The sequence below is a fragment of the Thunnus albacares genome, chromosome 1, assembly GCF_914725855.1.
Source record: "Thunnus albacares chromosome 1, fThuAlb1.1, whole genome shotgun sequence".
Taxonomy (NCBI): domain Eukaryota; kingdom Metazoa; phylum Chordata; class Actinopteri; order Scombriformes; family Scombridae; genus Thunnus; species Thunnus albacares.
Genome location: NC_058106.1, coordinates 16,633,580 through 16,652,814, shown reverse-complemented (window position 1 = coordinate 16,652,814; position 19,235 = coordinate 16,633,580). Strand labels below are relative to the sequence as shown.

The following is a 19,235-nucleotide window of genomic DNA, read 5'->3' as shown; positions in this document are numbered from 1 at the left end:
GGCTACTTTGTCTGCTTTCTGTGTAAACACTTTATGGGTCCAGTCTGTCAAATGATTCGTAGTTTCTGGGTTAATTTCCCTCTAGATGGTCTCATGGCTATCTCTGCAGGTGTACACAACATGAAATTAATGACTGTTACGTTTTTACACAACCATGAGAGGATCAACACATTTCCTGATTAAAGACATTTCCTGTTTCTGTGTCAGTTCAGTAAACAAGATAAAAACAGAGTCTGTTCTATCAGCAGAAAGATAAATTTAGCTCTAAGATGCTTTTGACAAATCGTACCAATAACAGTGTTTCCACGCCTGTGAAGTCAGTGTCTATTTCTGCTTTTACCTCTCAGACAACAAACAGGATCACCCAGAATGCTCTCTGCTTGTTGGGCAAAAGGCATTCAGAGGAGGACGACAGACCTGGTGACAGCGATGTAGAAGAAGCATTCGAAGGGTTATGTTCTGTATTTCAGAGGGAAACAGGCTCTTTCAGATATTTATATTTGTACAAACATTTAGATCATAAACATCTCAAGCACCATAGATAATAATATTAACAAATCTTAAGTGTTGCTATCTGTCCAAAAGATATGGAACCAGGCAGAGATCTATGCCTTGTAAATTTGGTCATCATCCTTTTCTTTCTTTAGTTCTCTTTCATTTCTTTATATATTAGATATTATTTAGATATTTATATTTTTGTGTTGTTCCTTCATAATGTTTGTGTCTTTTTAATAAAAGACACAAAACTGGAACTTTTTCTGCTGCATCCTATTGCTTTTTGCAAGTATTTCCAGTCTAAATTCACTACTTAGTTCCAATAATTCAGGCATTATACAAATGAGATTCCAACACTGTATCAATAGATTCAGTAAGTACCTGTGTCTTACTTTTCTATCCCCGCTGTCCTGCTATCATACATAGTCTCCACATGGTCCCATTGCACTCAAATAAAAAAGGATACCTTATTATAAAACACACACGGACAAATCATTCAGTTTCTTTTAGAATAGAGCAGAACAACACAGATACAAATAACAGACAGTCTGCCTGTCTGTCAGTCAGACAGACAGTCAATCGATGGATGTACTCAACACTGGATCAGAGAAAAAAACATTCTCTTTTCCCACTCGTTTGTGACTCAGACGTTTCATTGCTTTGTGAACACGGAAAAGCCATCACATCTGCATCAGGGGGGAATATACGTGAGCCCCAGAGGGTCAAAATTCAGATGTGCTCTGTTTGAGAGGAAAGTCAAGGTAAAAACAACACCACAAGAAATGAGCTTTACGTTTTTTTTTTCTTTGTTTAAACACACATAATTCTGTGTCCTGGAAAAATCATGTTACCACTGGTTAAAAATTCATTTCAATTTTTTTTTCTTTTTTTTTTTTTTTTGGTCCCTGCAACAGTTTTGTTGTTTTACAGAGGACTTGCTGTTAGCGTTTACGTTCAGGACAGTGCTGTTCTGTAGGTCTTCTTCAACTTTTTTAATCCATACAGTTTAAATTTAGTCTTGTCACCAATGTACCAAATACCATTTACACATACAGTATTAGTCTGTTTATCATATATGGAAACAATGACCCACAGTAAAACATCACATTTAGAAATGGCTATAAATTCAAAGATTTTCCAAGGACACTAATCTTTTGTGTTTTCTTCTATGCTAGCACCATACTTACTGCATGTACACAAATTCAGAGAGAAAGAGAATGGGTCTTGGTATTGTTGAAATGTTCACAAGGCACTTATCTAAATCATATTTCTTTGTCCTCCTGTCTTTCTCTTGGTCTCTTTTATTAACTGCGCAACAATACCAGCCATTCTGTAGTCAGCACTCTGTATTTACAGCCAATGGCTCTCATCTGCGTAAACTCTAAAAAGTGCTCTTCCAAAATGATAGGAGATGAGAAAATGCTCATCTCTTCTCCTGCACCTCTTCTTTAACCTTCTCAGTTAAAAAAAAAAAAAAGGCAGTTTTTGTTCCTTTCTCTCCTCCTTCCCTCCATACATTCCTAAATGTTCGACTGGGTGTCTCAACAGTCCAATAATTCAGTTCTCGGGAAAACTTGATCACTTGGTTATGTTTGATGCTTTTTTCAGACTCAGAACCATCTGTCTGCTTGTGGTTATCTGATTTCAAGTGGCCCGTCTATTAGATGCTGTTCATTGTTTGTTTCTGAAGCTATTTCCCAGCCCCAGCACAAAAATCCTGTTAGATATCTCTATGTATCTCCATTTCATTTATCCATCTCTCTCTCCATCCATCTGTCCTTCTGCCTACTTACATCTGGAGGAGACATAAGGATGACCAACATGCTGGGTCAAGTGGTCAGTCCATCCCTATATCTGTCCTTCCATCTTTCCAGTCTTCAAATAAGATGTATTTATTTAGGAGATATTTTCTAAAGGTGTTTGATTAATCAGGGAGCAAAGAGTCGATGAATGAAAGAGCAAATGTCAACATCTAATTGAGTCCGTCCAGCTGTGTGTCTACCTCTCCATCCTCCAGCTCTCCATCCCTCCATCTGTCTACCGATGTCTTGAGGACACATCAAAGCAGGTAATCATCATGAGATGGGCTTTACAGAAGTTGACTCTGGTCTCCAGTTTGTCTGTCACTGTCTCCAGAGCTTCCAGATACTCCAGTGAGTCCACTTCATAGGCCTGCTGTAGCTCGACTGAATATGGACAGACAGGAAAGAGAAAAAATTGGCTCAGTCTACTAAATGCTCTTGCAAGCGCTACAATCTAAAAGATAAGCTTGGTGATATTATATGTTTATTTACTTACTGTCAACAAATCCCATGAAAAGAGAAAACCAACTAGAATTGATCCTACTAACAAGTATTTGCTTATTAGCTTATTCCTCTGTAATAAAGAGCTCCACTGTTGTCCAGAAACTATTGGTCTGTTGCACTAAGTGACTTGAACATGGACACTGTATAAATAAATACTCACTAGTGCACCAAATGTGTATTAATCCCTGCCTGAAAATAGTTCCCAACAAATGCACTTTTTATTTTTGTTTGAGCAATGTTTAATAAAAACTACGGAGTCCAGCTGTTTTAGGAAATTACTGAGCCTTTTTTAACAAGACTAAGAATCCACAGCCAAGCTTGCAGCTCCGTGAGGCTGTACTTAGCAACAGTGCTTTTAGCTAAATGCTAACATGCTCACAATGACAATGCTATCATGCTGACATTAACGACATAACAATGTCCACCATCTTAGTTTAGTCAGATGATCAACAAAGTCATTAGGAGACATCGACTAGGAACCATGAATATCTGTACCAAATTTTGTGCCAATCCATATAAGCCTGGCTAAAGAATGAGTGTATTATAGGAACTGGATATCAAACTAAAATATGGTGCCTATTCACTTGAATGGAAATTGCTCACCTGGCACACAAGACAAAAAAGTTTTCTAGCTTCCACTGAATACGCGCGGTGGTGTGTTGCCTGTCAGTGCCCGCCCAGCCCATAGACTTTACATCAGAATGATGTCGCAAACTTTTGAATCACTTTTCTAGGCTCTTTGACAGTTTTACAGATAGACAAAAAATAGAGACAAATCTGCATGATAGCACATGGATAATGATTTTCTTTCCAATGAATAATCTCATAAAAACATTCTCTAACCTGTTGAGAACCACTTGTGCAGAATACATAATGAGACACGTCTTTGGACTGAAACGCAGAGTCAATGTCACCTTGTTTTTCTCAAACACTCATACTCCTACACTTACACTCGGTGGTCCATTTGTGTGGTTCCAGCATCAGGTACTGTTTGGTTTGTTCCAGTTCTTTCTTCAGACACTGGTACTTGGCTCTGACCTCACTGATCCGCTGCTGACGGTGCTCCAACAGACGAAGCTTGGCACTGACATACACCACCTCCTGACAAAGAAAGACACACACGGAGGGGACAGACAGACAGATACAAATTCAGTTCACCTGTATTTATCCAGTATAGTGTGTTGTGAAACACATGCGGCTCTCCTGCGGCAGCAGCCACAACATTCACACGGTTACATACATTCACACCTCATTGACTCCCAGTGTGTCAAGTCAGTCAGATACTTTCGGACACTGAGCAGCTTCACTAGAGCAGTCGGGGGTTAAGTGGCTTTCTTAAGACCGCTGCAGGGAAAATCTATATTTCATGGTTTTCTCTCCCTCCCTCTCTCAAAGCTCACAATGCTCCCTCCTCTGAATACATAAAAGTTTATGAGAGGGAATCCAAAAGCCTGCACCATGCATTCATTTGCAACAATTTCATGAGTTATACTGTAGCACTCTATATTCTGCATTCTGCAAAATCGTAGGAATTTATAATTATAAAATAATACTTCAAAAGTAAAACAGAAATAGAAAGTGTTCATTAAAAAAAGCTTACTATTAAAACAGAATGTAATGTTAATGTTGATTTATTCATTTAATAATAATTCATTTTGCATTTTCCTGTTGTATTTTTAAAACTATGGGGTTTCCTCGTTGACAAATACAGTAGCTCAGACATCTCAGTTCCCTACGTCTCTTTTCTTCTGCCCTCTGGGCACTTTTCTATGTTTGTTTCCAAATACTTGCTCATTCTTTCTCCCTCCCTCTCTGTTACACCTTATGTACTTATTTTGTCCTTACTTAAGTCCTATTTGAATGAGTTATTTTTATCCAGGCAGTCTGGAGAAATAGTCTAATTTTAGTCCCAGCTGTACCTGGGAAATTATCTGAAGTTCTTACAGACTGCAGCTGGAAACATCCTGCCTGACTCTTTCATCTGTACAACTTAAACTAATCCAAAGAATAGTGGGGAAATTTGTGGTGAATAATCTTTTAGAGTGGACTACTCCTACAGTTTCTTCACCATGGATGCACTTGAAATTATTCCCAAACTGATGCCCTTTCCAAACGTAACTGTGGTCCAGTTGTAACTTGTTATTATTAAATTATGTCAGTATCAATATTACAAATTGTGCATGCTGCATATTTGTGTGTACTAACCTTTACAAGAGACAGTCACTCAAGATTCTGTCACTGTGGAAAGTGAAAGACACCCCCCCCCCCCCATCTCTCCCTCACACTCCTCTTTTCTCCCTCTCACCTTGTTCCCTGCTTTGTCTCTCCTCTTCTGCAGTCGCTCGACATCATCAATCTCGTACACCTTGATCTCAAAGGTTTCTGTCGTTGCAGCCGCACCCCGAAGGTTCGTGGGAGCAGGTGGCCCCAGTGGGCCATCTACCCAGCATGCACCCGGGCTGGAGGAGGAGGAAGAAGATGAGGTGATGGCCTGTTTAGAGGAGCGATGAGAAGGTGAGGAAGAGGAAGAGTCCAAGGTCAGCGCTGGGATCAGACGACGACGCTGGAGACCTGAGAAAAGAAATGAGATTAAGATAACAAAAAAGAGTGTTACACACCACCATAGTTTAGCAAGAAAACACGCTTTTAAATGATGTATACTGTAGCCAGTTCAAACGCTCCTCTACTATATACCACATATATACTGTATATAGTACATGTTAAAAAATTCTATCTATCTATCTATCTATCTATCTATCTATCTATCTATCTATATATCTGTCTGTCTGTCTGTCTGTCTGTCTGTCTGTCTGTCTAGACTCAGTTTGAGCTGCACAGCTAACAGTTTACACAGTTAGAGTGTCTTCATGCTCAACAGGGAACTACTACATGTTTACTCTTTACAATTTGCTTAGCATCAGAATTAAAGAGGAAACCTGGAAGATATGACATGGATATAAATGCAGAATACTGTTATATGAGGACAGAGATCATAGGTGGGAGAGAAGATGTAGAGAGGGGGATGGATGAATCACTGAAGGGAGTCAGAAATGAAAGGATGAAAAGAAACGTATCAAGAGACTGAAAAACTAGAAAGGGAGAGAGAAATAGATAATGGAGTGTGAAGTGAGATAAAAAGTTTAGTTTCTGTTCATGAAGCTCATAGATAAGAACAGCAGGTCACTCTCTAATCTGCCCACTATGCCAGACTGAACACACACACCCATAGGTGCGCACTAACTTTGCATAGAAATTGCCAACCGTGCCGACAGGAATGTGAGTTATCAGATTCACCAGGAACTGAGAGATAAGGTTTGGGAGAGAGGGAAGGGGAGAGAGACGGTGGTGATTTTAATAAGGTTGCAGCTGTCTTTTGGTCTCAGCGCGGCACAGAAAGGTCAAGCAGAGACATTTGTATTTCATTACATGGTAGGAAGCAGTGCATGAAGGAACAGGGAAAGAACCGGGGTCTGCGGGGAGGAGAAGGTGCAAGGGGAGAGAGTTGGACGAATGAGGAAAAAAATGTGAGAGGAATGGATGAAGAAAGATGAGGAGAGGTAGAGACGTGGAATAACAATATAGAGAGAGCGAGTGAATCCAGTCTAATGAAAATCAAGTACATGGAGAGACTGAGCTGGAGATGTGATTAAAATTTCGGTGGCACTAACATCCCTCCAGTCTTCGGCACACATGTCCTTTCGTTGTCTCACTATTTATATCCTGTCTGAACTGGAGCTGAGTTGTTGTATATGTCTTGAACACAACCTGTGTTACTGGCTTCACCTCCATGTACACCAGACACATAGTAATCCTTTCTTTCCTGTTTCTTTCTTTGTCTTCTTGTGACAGTTTGACAGCAAACAGACTCTTTGAAGCACAGATTTAGCTGCGGCTAAAGGAAAATGAGAGTAAATCCACACTTTATGCTGCATGGCGGGAGGTGAGGCTGCATTCTTCACACGGATAGAAAGGGTATTCCAATTTAAATCAATAATCAGCGGCACACCGGGAAGAGCTGCCTCTGTCCAATCTGATTTTATGCACATATCCATCCTCATGGTTAACCGGTGCAGTGTAATTTGGCAGGCACATTAACAGGCTCTCTGTGTGGTGTTCTGGTGAATATATATTCATTATAGCTCACACCAGCAGATCCCCTGGCCTTTACCATTTCACAGATGGGTGGTCAGGGTCACCTTTCCTACATGGCTCCTTCTGCAACCACGGCTTTCTTCACATTTACCTGTTCTTTGCCTTGTCATTGTTATTTCTCACCGATGGAGTCTCCTCATAGCAGTCTCTGCCTCACTTGCTATCAGTGATTTTACTTTTGTGTAGCTCTATATTTCTTTTTCAAAGCTTAAGCATTCTTCTGATTACATTTTGTCATAGCTTTCATTTCTATAGCTTTCATTATATAGTAATTTTGTGTAACAGTCCGATTCTTTTGGGCCTTTGCTATATGCTGCTGGAAATGAGCACAGGTGTTAAAAGTGGGCAAACAAATAATACATATTAATGACAGAAAAATACGAATATGAATGCTCCTCTTTGTATTTGGCCTTTGTATTGTGTAAATTCATCATCAATTCATTCATTTGTTCCTGAAAACTAAAGATGAAAGGTGAATTTTGACTCATGTTCAGGTTGTGCTCTTGTCGCTGCAGGGTGTTGGCTGTTTCATGAATTTCACATCCGTTTAATTTAGATAATTCTCGTGGCTTTGCCATATCTAAATTCAGGTATTCCCTGTAGCTATATTAATAAAGGCAAATGATATCAAGTAAACTGCCTGCAAACAGCAGTAAACCAATTCCCTCATCGGTCCTTTCACCCTCCCTGATAGTCTATCCAATTAAGTCAGAATGTTATTAAAGCAAAATATAAAAAATAAGTTTGAATGTGACCTGTGTTGCTCCTGCTCTTCTTGCTGCTCTTGGAGCTGCGTCTGGATGAGGTGGTGGCTGAGCTGTGCTCACTGAGGGAGTCTTGAGCAGAAGATGTGCTTCCTGTGTTCTCGCTGCTGTCTCTCAGCATGCTCTCATAGCCACTGCTGCCTCCACTGTGGTAAAACAAGGCTGTTTTCCCCATAGCCGGGGGGAGCTCACCACTCAGTACACTGCTGTTAGAGGCAAAAATAAGATCACATTCAAAGATACATTCAGAAAATAACTTGTATCGATCAGCACCAATTAACACACAGCTGCTGTTAGTGACAAGCAGAGACAAAGCAGTTGTTGGGCAAATTAAACCAAATAATAAGACCTTTCTACTTGCTGCTTTCATGGTGAAGTGTTTTAAATGTTGCATTTCTTAATGAACTTGAGCCAATACCTGTTGTCGCTGGCGTGACCACTGCTGCAGCGATGTGGTTTTCTGGGAGCTGTGATCTTGCTGTAGGGAGAGGGGAGGGTTTGGACCACTGCTGGCCTCTCCTCTGCCAGGGCACCTCCACCTCCACCACCTCCTGCTGCAGCTCCAGCTCCCCCTCCACTGAGAATAGGAAAAAAAAGAATCATTTTAATAAAAGAGTTTAAACCTTAAAAACTGATTATTTTCAGCAGAAAGAGACCACAATGGACGTCTTTAGCTCTCTCTTCTGCACCTTTACCCTCCTCACTGTCATTGTTACTATGTTATTTTTATTTTTACTTTCACCTGCACATTATTTAAATTGCTACATAATGTTGATTACATTGCTATGGTCTAAAATGAAATAAAGTAAAACTGACTAACCTTGCCCCTCCAACTCCTCTTTCCTCCACAGGATCTGTGCCTCCTCCCTGGGCATGACTCCTGGAACGGGAACCTGCACTTCCCTGGAGGAGCTCTGAGATTCTACCGTTGACCGCCCGGAGAGGCAGCTTGGCAGCCAGGCTTCCCCCACGACTGCGGCTCAGAGACTGGGTAGACCAGGATCCAGGAGAAGGTCCCTGCTGCTGCAGAGGGCCCTGGACTGAGCTCTGAGGCTGAGGAAACGGATAAAATGCTTAGGTGGATGGCAGGAGGTATTGAGGCTGCCAAGACCGCACAGAATGTTCCTAGATCAGAGTTCAGCTTAAATTACTAAAACTGAATTATTGACTGATGCATTCTCTGTTTCTTGTTGTGTAAAAATTTTAATGCATCTAGTTTTGTCTGATGAGCAGACTCCGGAGGTTTACAGGTATTTAAATGGGTGAAAGTGTGTTTTGTTATGATGAAGAATGTAGAATTCCTACCTTTCCATTAGGAGGAAGGCTGGAGCTGCGGCTGGCAGCTTGGCTTAGAGACTTGGTAGAAAAGCTCAGAGTCTTGGTGCTGGAGGCAGATAGGCTCCTGGCCTTGGGACTACTGGTCATCAGCAGCTTACTGACAGCTGAGATCTTTGACTGCCCGCTGGTTTTGGATGGTGACTGTGGGGTGCTGCTTGGACCAGGACTGGCACTGAAACTGGGGCTGTTGGTGTTTCCAGTAGGAGAAGATACTGATCCAGCACGAGTGAGGCTGCGCCCAGTACGAGGCATGGTGCTGTCCCCCCTCACTCCTCCCCCTCCCCCTCTCAGGCTCTCCCCCCTCTCCAGGGAGAAGCAGTCATAGTGGTGGGAACCGCTGTGAGAGCTGTGGACCCGGCCCAGAGAGTTGGTTCTGTTTGCGAGCTGTTCCAACTTGGCGCTGAAAAGTCTACTGCTGTCTATGCTGGAGCCCCGCTGTCTGGTGACACTTGCAGATATTCCTGCATCATCCTCCGAGCTGCCCAATAGCGATAGCCCGTGGCTGGCTTGGTGAAGAGGGCTGGCTGCCCTGTTACGCTGGTCAAGGCTGGACTTCCGTACAGGTGGCAGAGGTGGGATTCCCCCCTTCTTGTGGGAGAAAAAGCCCAGTTTTCCAGTTGATCCCCGGCGGTCAAGTGTAGCACGGGGACTGCAGGGAGTTGAAGTGGTGACACCAAGATTTCGGTACTCAATTCCGTTATCTAAGCCGTCATGGCGGTTCAGACGGTGCCAGCCACGGGGAAGACTGGCAGTACGGTGGATATCTGGGCTGTAGATATTAGTCAGGCATTCTCCTTGGGCAACAACAGCAACCATCTCACAACCGTCCACCACTCTCTTAAAGGAATCTGGAGATGATACAACCTCCCCACCTGAACTAGAGCTGCCATGATCCCCACCTGGTGATGGAAGAATAGAGAATAAGTAGTAAATCTAGTTATATTATGTCTGCTATCACTGACAGAGTAAATCTTTTACAATCTTTTACAAGACCTCACTGTTTCTTACCGTCCTTGCAGAAGCTCCGCTGGTCCCCACTCCCAGCTCCAGTCTTCTCTCCTGAGTGGGTCCTTGAATGCTCTATGTCCCTTTTCTCTGGTTTCACTTCACACAAAAGCTCCCTTGACCTCCCCTCCTCCATGCCACGCTTCAACCAGGGGTCTTCAAAGCTCATCTCACTTGACATGGAAGCTAAAAGAGGTGTGCTGAATTTGGCTGGGTCTTTGATTAAATTGGCCTTTGTGGGTGAGGAGAGGATGGCGGGTTCTTGTATGAGCATGGGTTTGACAGCCACACATGGGTGAACACTAATCGTGGTCTTGAAGGGAGAGAGGTTACCAGGTCCTGTCAGAGATTGGATGGTAGTTTTAGCCATGGAGGGAGGCAGTTTCCTCAGCCTGTCCTTGGTTGGAGTTCCTTTATCACTCCCATTCTCTGATAGCACCACCTCTCCTTCCAGACTCCCTCTTCTGGGGCTGCCACAGCTTTCATAAGAAGAATAATCCCCTCCAAAGGAGAGGCTTTGGTTGAGCTCAGGTTCAGCTAGGGCCTCCCCTTGCTGGCTCTGGGACTGGCTGAAGCTGTGGAGAGACTGGTCAGCCTCACTGCCCACACTCAGATCACTCATCCAGGAGGAGATGGGGGAACCGCAGTTAGACATCACTGAGGCTAAAGCCTCACCCTCTATGCGCAGCTTGGCCATTGCCACCTGCAAAAGGTAACATTATAACTTGATATAACATCTTGCAATTGAAAGGACAATAATTTACATAAAAGCATTTTTAGCTTTGGCCTGATAATACAAAAAGGCTGCCATATTCATTGGCCTATGTTCAAATTCTGGTAGCTAAGAGTTAATTTTATCATAATAAAATATTATAAATACTTAATGTTTCAAGATTTTGATTGAGAAGAATTTGATTGCTTTGAATGAATTTGAAGACTGATTTATAGATTCTCTTAATGGACAAATGTAATGGTGGATAATGTTTCCAATTTTATTCCTCTGGTTCATATAGCTCAGTTTTGTACAGTAGGTCTGCTTTAGGATGCACACCCACATACCAAGTGTTGTGAGTTTCTATAAATGCAAAGCATATACTAGCACATACTAACCTCTGCCATGGCAACAACCTCTGTAACCCCGGAGGTTGTTGCAGGAGCTGCAGGCATATGATAATCCTCCACAGCTCCATCCTCAGCAGTGCCTCTGATAACGCAGATGGGTTGAGAGCCTGCAGCGAGGGCGGTGACAGAGCAACAGCTGCTGTTGAAGCTTATGATGCTCGTTGGACGACAGGTCAGGCCCTGAGTATCGATGAGGGCTGTAACATCAAGATCCTCCTCACCTCCAGAAGCTACAGTGTACACCAGTTCATCCTCCCCAAGCGAGTGAAGTCCAACTGTTCCTGCAGATACTGCTGGCCCTGATGCTGCATGTGGGCAGGAGTTTGAGGAGGATGTTATTGCATATCTTAGCTACGCTTGGTCTTAAGTGTGGTAAGCACACATTTTTCATCATAATTACGTTTGCATGTGACTCATGACTTATTTTGCATTTCACCACCCTTTCCTTGTGTAAAAACAGCAGTGTTTTACTGCAACTCACCATCCCTATGCGTATCCAAGGGTATTGGAGGGACGTCATCGTCACAGAGTGTCTCAGCTGAGCCAAGGCTGGCTGACAGAGATGGGGTTGGCTCTCGGACTTGTGGGCTCATGCCCACAGGAGAAGTCCTTGACAGCAGGGACTCAGTGGAGGAACGGCCACTGTCTGCAGCCAAACTATCTGCAGAATCAGAAACACACATTTGGCATCATAGTTTATTTTATTTTCCAAGTGTAGAAAACATGCACCCGCTGGTAATTTAGGAAACTGGCTTCACTCTATGATGATGCCAGTTTCTTCACTTATGCAGGTATACTTTGTTATGCTCAAGTGACTCAGTAGGTAACTATATTTTTTGAGATAGTATGTCAGTTTGGTTATCCCCATATGAAGCTGTTGGTATATCAACAACCAAACCATGATCTGCAGAAGAAATAATAATTGAAGAATAGCAGGGTGTGTGTAAAGAAGCCCCAGTTCATATATGTTCATGCTTTAAGAATATGTCACAAAAAGAATTTGAAACAATATAAAATAGTGGATAAATCTGATAGAAATGTTAAATTAGGAGTAGCCTTTTATACTGTGGCAATATTCCTGGACATTGCTAAAGTTAGACTAAGCGCAAAAATGTTTATCAGTCACATTCAAGCAGCACAGTTGTTTATTCTTGGTCTGTATCCAAATGGGCACAAGTTAAATAGAGGGAACAAATCTTTCTAGATATCTGTGTTTTTACAAGTAGAGGGAATGATTATGTTAACTTGGAAGTGTCAGACAGAAGTTTAAAGAACTGTCTTTCTGTTTAACCTTAGAAGAAAAATCACAAACACTCAAATATAAGAAATGTTTTACAGTGTGTGGCTCTTTAAAACAATATTTAAAAAAAAAAAAAAGCTTACCATGTAAATGGAAACCTTAGGTATTCAATATAGCATATTGTATTTTAAATTCATATTTTGTTGTAAAGTGATTGAATGGGATGGATTGATTGCTATAATGGACTGGTACTAAAGTAATAGCACTATTTTTTTTGAGTTTTCAGGGTGGGATCATCTAGCTAATGCCTGGTAATCATATAACATGAGATTAGAAAGCCAGAGAGAATGCAAAAAATGTAGAAAGTAGAAGTAGAAATGATTAAATAAAAATATCAAACACCATAAACATCAAACATGCATTTTAAGGCACAGTATAAGCACAATACTAAAGCATAAACATGTAGAAAGATGCATACTGTCTGAGGTCAAAGCGTCTGTAGCCTGGCCATCTTGAGCCAAAGTCTGTGAGGACACAGGGGGTGTTGCTGGCATCACGCCCTTCTGAGTATACACTTTACACCGCTGTGACGGGGAGGATGGAGGCCTGAGAAGATATACAAGGATCAGTCATGATAGAACTTGGCCTTGGGCGCTATCGTCTTCTTAAACATTAGACTGTTTATTAGCCCACATGCAACTCCTTCCTTACAGCTTACTGTTTAACTTAGGAATTAGCAATAATACTCTAGAAACATCAGCAAGAATGAACAAAATTACTTTTGTATTCATATTTTAAAGTTTTTAGACATTTCTGAAGTTTGTTTTCATAGAAACTGAATGAAATGAATATCTCCATAGTCAACATTATTGCCCACTTTATGTATGTTTGTGTACTTCACCTGTAGTCTGAGGTTTTGGTCAGGCTGGCGATGCCGAGACGTGGTGATCCCAGTGGGCGAGCCTTCCCCTCAGCGCTACTGCCCACATTCAGACTCTCACGACTGTTCAGTGACAGAGAAGACGAACCAGTTAAAGTCAAAAACTGATAGTAGCTATTGCAAAAAAACAAAGGGCCACAAGGGCATAAAAGCTTTAAGCTACTTTTTTTGATTCCACACTTCATTTTATCTAACAGTAAATTCCAGTCTAGTGCTTAATGATGTAACATCTATAATAATCAATTTTTAAATACATTTTTTACTGCACACCTGGAAACCAGTACCACATCCTGACCTGATAAGCACATGTAAAGAATCACACTTTTCAGGCAAGGAGCACCACCTGTCCTCACCTGTCATGCAGGTGGGAGCTCTTGGCCCTGTGCAGAGGGTTAGAGGTGATGCTGCTGCTTCCTGTAACACTCCTGGAACCAGTGACTATGGGGGAGCCAGAACTCTGAGTCAGGCTGTGGATCATCGTCTGGGCCAGCTCCGCCTCCTCCACCACCTCCTTGATCTCCTGCAGCTGCTGGTCATTGGTTCTTCTCCTGGGGGTTGCTGCCGGTGAGGGGAAGGAGAACTGCACTGCACCTCCTACAGCACATGCAGAGCCTAAGAGACGTTGGGAAGAAAAGTGTTTTCTGAGTTGGGACCCAAAGGTGAGTTGCAAAAACAGTAAAAAGGGACATTCTCTCTGTAATAAATGTGCCACACTTGCCTGTAGAAGCCTTCAATGCCAGTTGTTGGTATTTTTTACATAGTATATGTAATCAGTGAAGTAAAGATTTTACCTGTTTTGGCCTCTGTGTCCAATGCAGCAGCAGAGCCAGGAGCAGAAGGAGCTGAAGTTGAGACAGTTGGACATGACTCTTGTTTGGCTCCTTGTTTGCACGCTGGAACTTCTTCAAAGGGAAACTTCGCCACCTGAGAAAAGGAGACAGCGATGATTGAAATAGAATTAGGCTCTACTCTTCACACAGTATGAGGATACCTGAGATTGTAAGATTTAATTGTTGACAAAGGAAATGCTCTCCACTCTTGTTGCCTTCATTTCACAAATAACAGTGTGCTGTTCTCCAAGAAAACATGATGAGATTAATAAATCAATACTCCATTTGCTTTCCGTTAGGTGGATAAGAATTAACAAGGTTACTTGAGCTGCAAACATTACATTAAACTGCATTAGTGACATGTTAAGATCAGGGTTGTGTACAAATATTTCCACAATAATGAGATAAGTGAGGAAAATGAGTTTAGATTACTATTTAAATGCATTATTTCAACAAAATTGAAAAGCATGTGCTCATCAAAGGGACAGGAAATTGCCACCACAAACAGAAGCTGTGACAGCAGGCAGAAGGTTATGCAGATACCACAGAAAATAAAATGCAGACAAAACTCTTTTTCCATTTGAACTGATGAAATATTCAACATGTCTAATAACGTGTCAAACTTTCAATATGCCATCAACTTCAGATCCTATCACACTGAAAGAACAGTTGTACTTTTCCTCTCTCTTGTTGTATCCTTCTTGTTGTTTCTTTGCATAATATAAACAAAAAAAGGACACAAAACTCCCTTCACCTCCTCGCTGCCATCAATGCAGTCCAATCTCTCCTGCAGCTCAGCAAAAGTGTTGCATTTTAGGCACTCAGCTCCCTCCTCTGGGACGGGGGCCAAGGGCTGCCCTAGTAGTGACTGAGAGGGCTGGGGCAGGGCCTGAGAGGGGCCACTGGGCTGGTCCTGGCACTCAGGCTGAGACTGCACCTGTTGGAGCAGGAATCAATGAAAAATCATAAGTCATTTAACAGTGTCCTCACATCTTTTTTGAATTACTTTGATTTGTCTAAACTCTAAATATGATTAGATTTAAATTACCTTGTTCTGTGCTCCGACTGCTTGACTTTGTGTTTGATGCTGCTCTGATGTTTTACCTCGAAGCAGAGCAGGAATAATTGGCACGAATTCCGGTGGTCCCTCATTGTCTGTCAGTTCTCTATCCGATACCGCAGCCCCATTCGGGCCCACATAGATCACTGTGTCACATGACTGCTCGCTGCTCGAGTACTCGTCAGGGTCACTGGACAGGCGCAGCAATGGAAGGTCTGAGTCAGCGTCACCGCGGTGATGGAAAGGTCGCAGATGGGTCGGCCGACGCATGCGACCCTCCTCGCAAGAGCTCTCTCCACCAGAAGAGCTGGAAGTGTATTGCTGAGGAGAGATAGGATGACAGCAGCAGAGACAGGGAGGGAGGAGGCGGAGAAGGGTGGTGAGAGAGAAAATATTCCCTTTTTAGACGTGCAGATTTGTTAGCCTTTAATTGACAGTTCACAGTAGGGAGAGACAGAAAAGACTGGAGAAGAAATAAAAAAGATATTCATAAATATCCTGAACCACGACACCCTCGCTAAATATCCCACCAGCATTAACATAATTTTAATATTATTATTCCTATTTAGAGTCAAAGAATGACCTATTAAGTTATCTCATTCTGGTGACCTCAGTTTTCTCTTGTCAGAGCTCTCTATTTTTGGAGCTCTGACAGAATAAAACCTTCACTCTACTCCTGTACAATTTTGAAATAAGTGGGCATGAGATGTGGTGGTGACAGAGGGTGACAGCAGCACTACAGGCATACCTGAATAAGTGAGAGTAGGTTTTATGTTTTGAAACCACCTCAGCAAAAAAGTGTCATCATTCACAATAATGTCATTTTAACATCTAGTTGGCGATAAAAATCCAGGATTTTCAAACTCATTATGCAGTGCAATGTCAAGATCATGGGCAGGATGTGTGTATTTCATTATAAAGTTGACATGGACACTGATTAACAGCTGAAGAAGTTAATGTGTCCATCTTTTTTTATGGTATGTTTCTAGTGACTGTACTTTTAAGCTTGAACTTAATGTAGGCCGAGGTAAAGTTTTAGTCTTATGCATCAAGGTTTTAATAAAACTCACCACAGTGACTTTAGTTTTCTTCTTTTTCATGCGGAGGACGCGGGATGCAATCTGGATGGTGGAGAGGGTTTCTGAGAAATCTCTGGGTGAGGCAGAGATGTGAGCAATCATGGTGGTCCGGCAGTTCATGTTGCCTAGCGACTCCCTTAGCAACATGGTCAGCTTGCTATCCCTAGTAACACACATACACCAAGATGTGAGCACAGACACGCTGGAAACGCACACATGTGACTAAACTGGTCGATTTTCAAACAGATGGCCACACATACAGTATCTGACATCTGACAAAGGATTATTAATAGCTTGTCTCAGTCACAAGACCACAGAACATTTTCAAATAGTTGGAGACGATGCTAATCATCACCTGAAGACCTAAGATCTCGCATACACATGCTATATGACAATGACACAATACTACCATATCCATGTGAGTGAGTACAAAACATTCAAAAAGCAAAGTTGATGCTAATTGTGTTTATTGATTAATACCACCAAAACAAAAATGTTGCTTTTCCGGACTAAAGCTCATAAAGTCTTCAGAGAAGCACCCTGGATATTATGTAGTCTAATATTGGGAGACGATCTATCTCCCAGAAAGATTATACTAGCAGATGGGAGACTAAAACTAGGCTGTGTGTTTAAGAAAAGACTTTCTCCTGGGTGGGCTACTGCAGTCATTCATAGCCTTTTGTATGTATATGTGTGTGTGTGTGTGTGTGTGTGTGTGTGTGTGTGTGTGTGTGCGTGTGCGTGCTGAGGCCTGCAGGCTGACAGTGAGTACAGCTCCTCTGTGGCCCAATACCTCATGCTGCTGTCCCCTTTTTCTAAAAACACAGCCTGCGGGCATGTTTCTCTAACACACGTATGTGTACATTCACATTCACACACACACATATAAGTGTGTACACACTCCTATCTTGACCTCCTCTTTCTCTCGTTGATGTGCTATTCCTCGCCTCTCTTTTCTTCTTCCTCTGTTTTCTGCCTCAGGCTTCAACAAACCCTCCTCTTTCTCCCTCGATCTATCTCTAATTCACGATATCTCCCCCTCAGATTAATGTAGGTAAATTCGTGACTCATGAAATATTCATTTGCATGTTAATTCAAGTGCTATGGAACTTGGATGAGATCTTACATTTCAGCCTCTGCTAGATTTATTGCTGTAGTTTTACCAGGGAGGACTACTTTATATAAACTATGATTAAGATGAGCCTATAATGAATGATGTATCCAAATTCCTAGATCACCATTATTATAAGAAACAAATGCTCAGAATTGTGATCATCAAACTGAAAACTGGAGTATACACAGTCCGACTGTGTCCCTGACTCCCTGTCTTGTTCTGTCTGTCTTGTACTCCAGGGAGACTCCAGGTAGTACATGAATTGGGTTCTCAGCACTTGAAGCAATTAAGGGGCTGTAGGGAACCTTTCTAGGAGTTAGAGCAAACCAGCTGAGTTTGGAAAAGGAGCTGTACACACTCCCTGATGGGGAAGGCTGATGTTTTGTGAATGTGATAGAGTCTAAAATTGTCATGAGCATGTTGTGGGTCAAATATCAGTCTTGCAAGACTGCTGGCTGCCTGGCATCATGCTGAGATGCTTGGATTCTTGTCTGGGCAAGAGCTGCAGTGATGACTTTGTAGTGACAGATAAGTGTCTGCACTTTTTCTTCAACTGGGAAGATACAAATACAAATAGAAGTCCAGTAAAAGTACTGAAAAAGACTGAGATTGTAATAACAGGATAGGACCCCATCCTAAAAGTAGAAGCAAGGCAGGCTCTGTATTTAGCTGTGATGAAATTAATGGAGCAGGGCTCTTTGACTCAAACTGGATTTAAACATATTTTTGGTTTTGTTCATTTGTTCATTGCTTCCAATACTGACACATCACAGAAAAGGCTTAGTAATTGTCTGCTGGGCTTTGCTTTCTACGGATGACAATGTCAGTCCTTCGGACAGTTGATCAGTCCATCACTTTGGTCCAAACTGAAATATGTAAACTTCTACTAGATAGACCACTTTGCACATTCATGGTCCCCAGAGGATAAATCTTAATGACTCTGATTCCCTGACTTTTCATCTAGTGCCACCAGCAGGTCAAAATTTTGACTTATCTATTAAGCATTTAATAGATAGATCAAAATTACTTTGGTTTATTACCAAATATTGCAAAACTACAATGACAGCCTCATCTGCCTTTTGTGGTTAGTGCTCATTAGTTATTTTTTATCATTTTACCACACTAAACTAAGATGGTTTACAATGTAAACATCTGATCATCATAATGTTACCATTGTCATTGTAAGCGTGTTAGCATGTGGGTGTTAGTATTTAGCTAACAGCCTCACAGAGCGGCTAGCATAGCTGTAGACTTTTCTTGTTTCTCTATTTTTGGAGGTGTTGTCTAATTTGTGCCTCATTGTCGCCATTGCTAGCTACCTTCAAATCCTTATACACTGACCCATCTTTCTCTAATAATCCTAGGAAGAAGATAATGGAGCTATTAGGCCTGTCAAAATGACGGCCAAACTCTTTTTTAATGGGTATTAGCAACTCAATTTCCTGCTGACTTAGGATGACCACATGAGACTGGGTGAAATTCAGGACAGGGACTAGAGCTGGGCATGGTCACAGTGGTCATTGCCTCCAGTACATTACATTTAGTGTCAATGAACATAAGTGATTTGATCAGAATATTTTCATGGATTCAGTCAAATAACTATTGAGCTACTAATTCATCTAGACTGATAATTTAATGAAAGGGTTTTCTCATTTGAATTTAGAGTCTTCTACATTTTATTCAGGTGACAGCAGCAGCTTGTTGAGCATATCTCTGTTATGTTATTAGTTATTCATGATAATTTGGCAGCACTTCAAAAGACACAATATGTTCAGTGCAGCATTTTTCAA

At 41.8% G+C, this 19,235-nt stretch overlaps 2 protein-coding genes and 1 long non-coding RNA gene across 3 annotated transcripts in view; 2 read left to right on the top strand and 1 right to left on the bottom strand.

Annotated features, from left to right (window-relative positions):
* Positions 1-329, top strand: part of smyd3 (SET and MYND domain containing 3) — a 98,123-nt gene extending 97,794 nt beyond the window's left edge. The window contains exon 14 of the transcript XR_006402794.1: positions 318-329. The gene's annotated coding sequence lies outside the window, so the exon portion shown is untranslated. The remainder of the gene's footprint in view (positions 1-317) is intronic.
* Positions 330-2,446: 2,117 nt separating this feature from the next.
* Positions 2,447-19,235, bottom strand: part of kif26ba (kinesin family member 26Ba) — an 85,506-nt gene continuing 68,717 nt past the window's right edge. The window contains exons 12-28 of the mRNA XM_044346273.1: positions 16,323-16,494; positions 15,241-15,573; positions 14,947-15,129; positions 14,154-14,286; positions 13,716-13,974; positions 13,324-13,425; positions 12,901-13,028; positions 11,664-11,843; positions 11,171-11,487; positions 10,064-10,763; positions 9,023-9,954; positions 8,538-8,770; positions 8,136-8,294; positions 7,709-7,923; positions 5,107-5,372; positions 3,752-3,902; positions 2,447-2,681 (exon numbers count right to left, since the gene is read on the bottom strand). Coding sequence (XP_044202208.1) covers positions 2,533-2,681; positions 3,752-3,902; positions 5,107-5,372; positions 7,709-7,923; positions 8,136-8,294; positions 8,538-8,770; positions 9,023-9,954; positions 10,064-10,763; positions 11,171-11,487; positions 11,664-11,843; positions 12,901-13,028; positions 13,324-13,425; positions 13,716-13,974; positions 14,154-14,286; positions 14,947-15,129; positions 15,241-15,573; positions 16,323-16,494 — 4,612 coding nt within the window. The 3' untranslated portion in view covers positions 2,447-2,532. The remainder of the gene's footprint in view (positions 2,682-3,751; positions 3,903-5,106; positions 5,373-7,708; positions 7,924-8,135; positions 8,295-8,537; positions 8,771-9,022; positions 9,955-10,063; positions 10,764-11,170; positions 11,488-11,663; positions 11,844-12,900; positions 13,029-13,323; positions 13,426-13,715; positions 13,975-14,153; positions 14,287-14,946; positions 15,130-15,240; positions 15,574-16,322; positions 16,495-19,235) is intronic.
* Positions 13,931-14,481, top strand: LOC122979097. The gene is made up of 2 exons (XR_006402798.1): positions 13,931-14,021; positions 14,181-14,481. It is a non-coding gene; the product is annotated as an uncharacterized LOC122979097 (long non-coding RNA).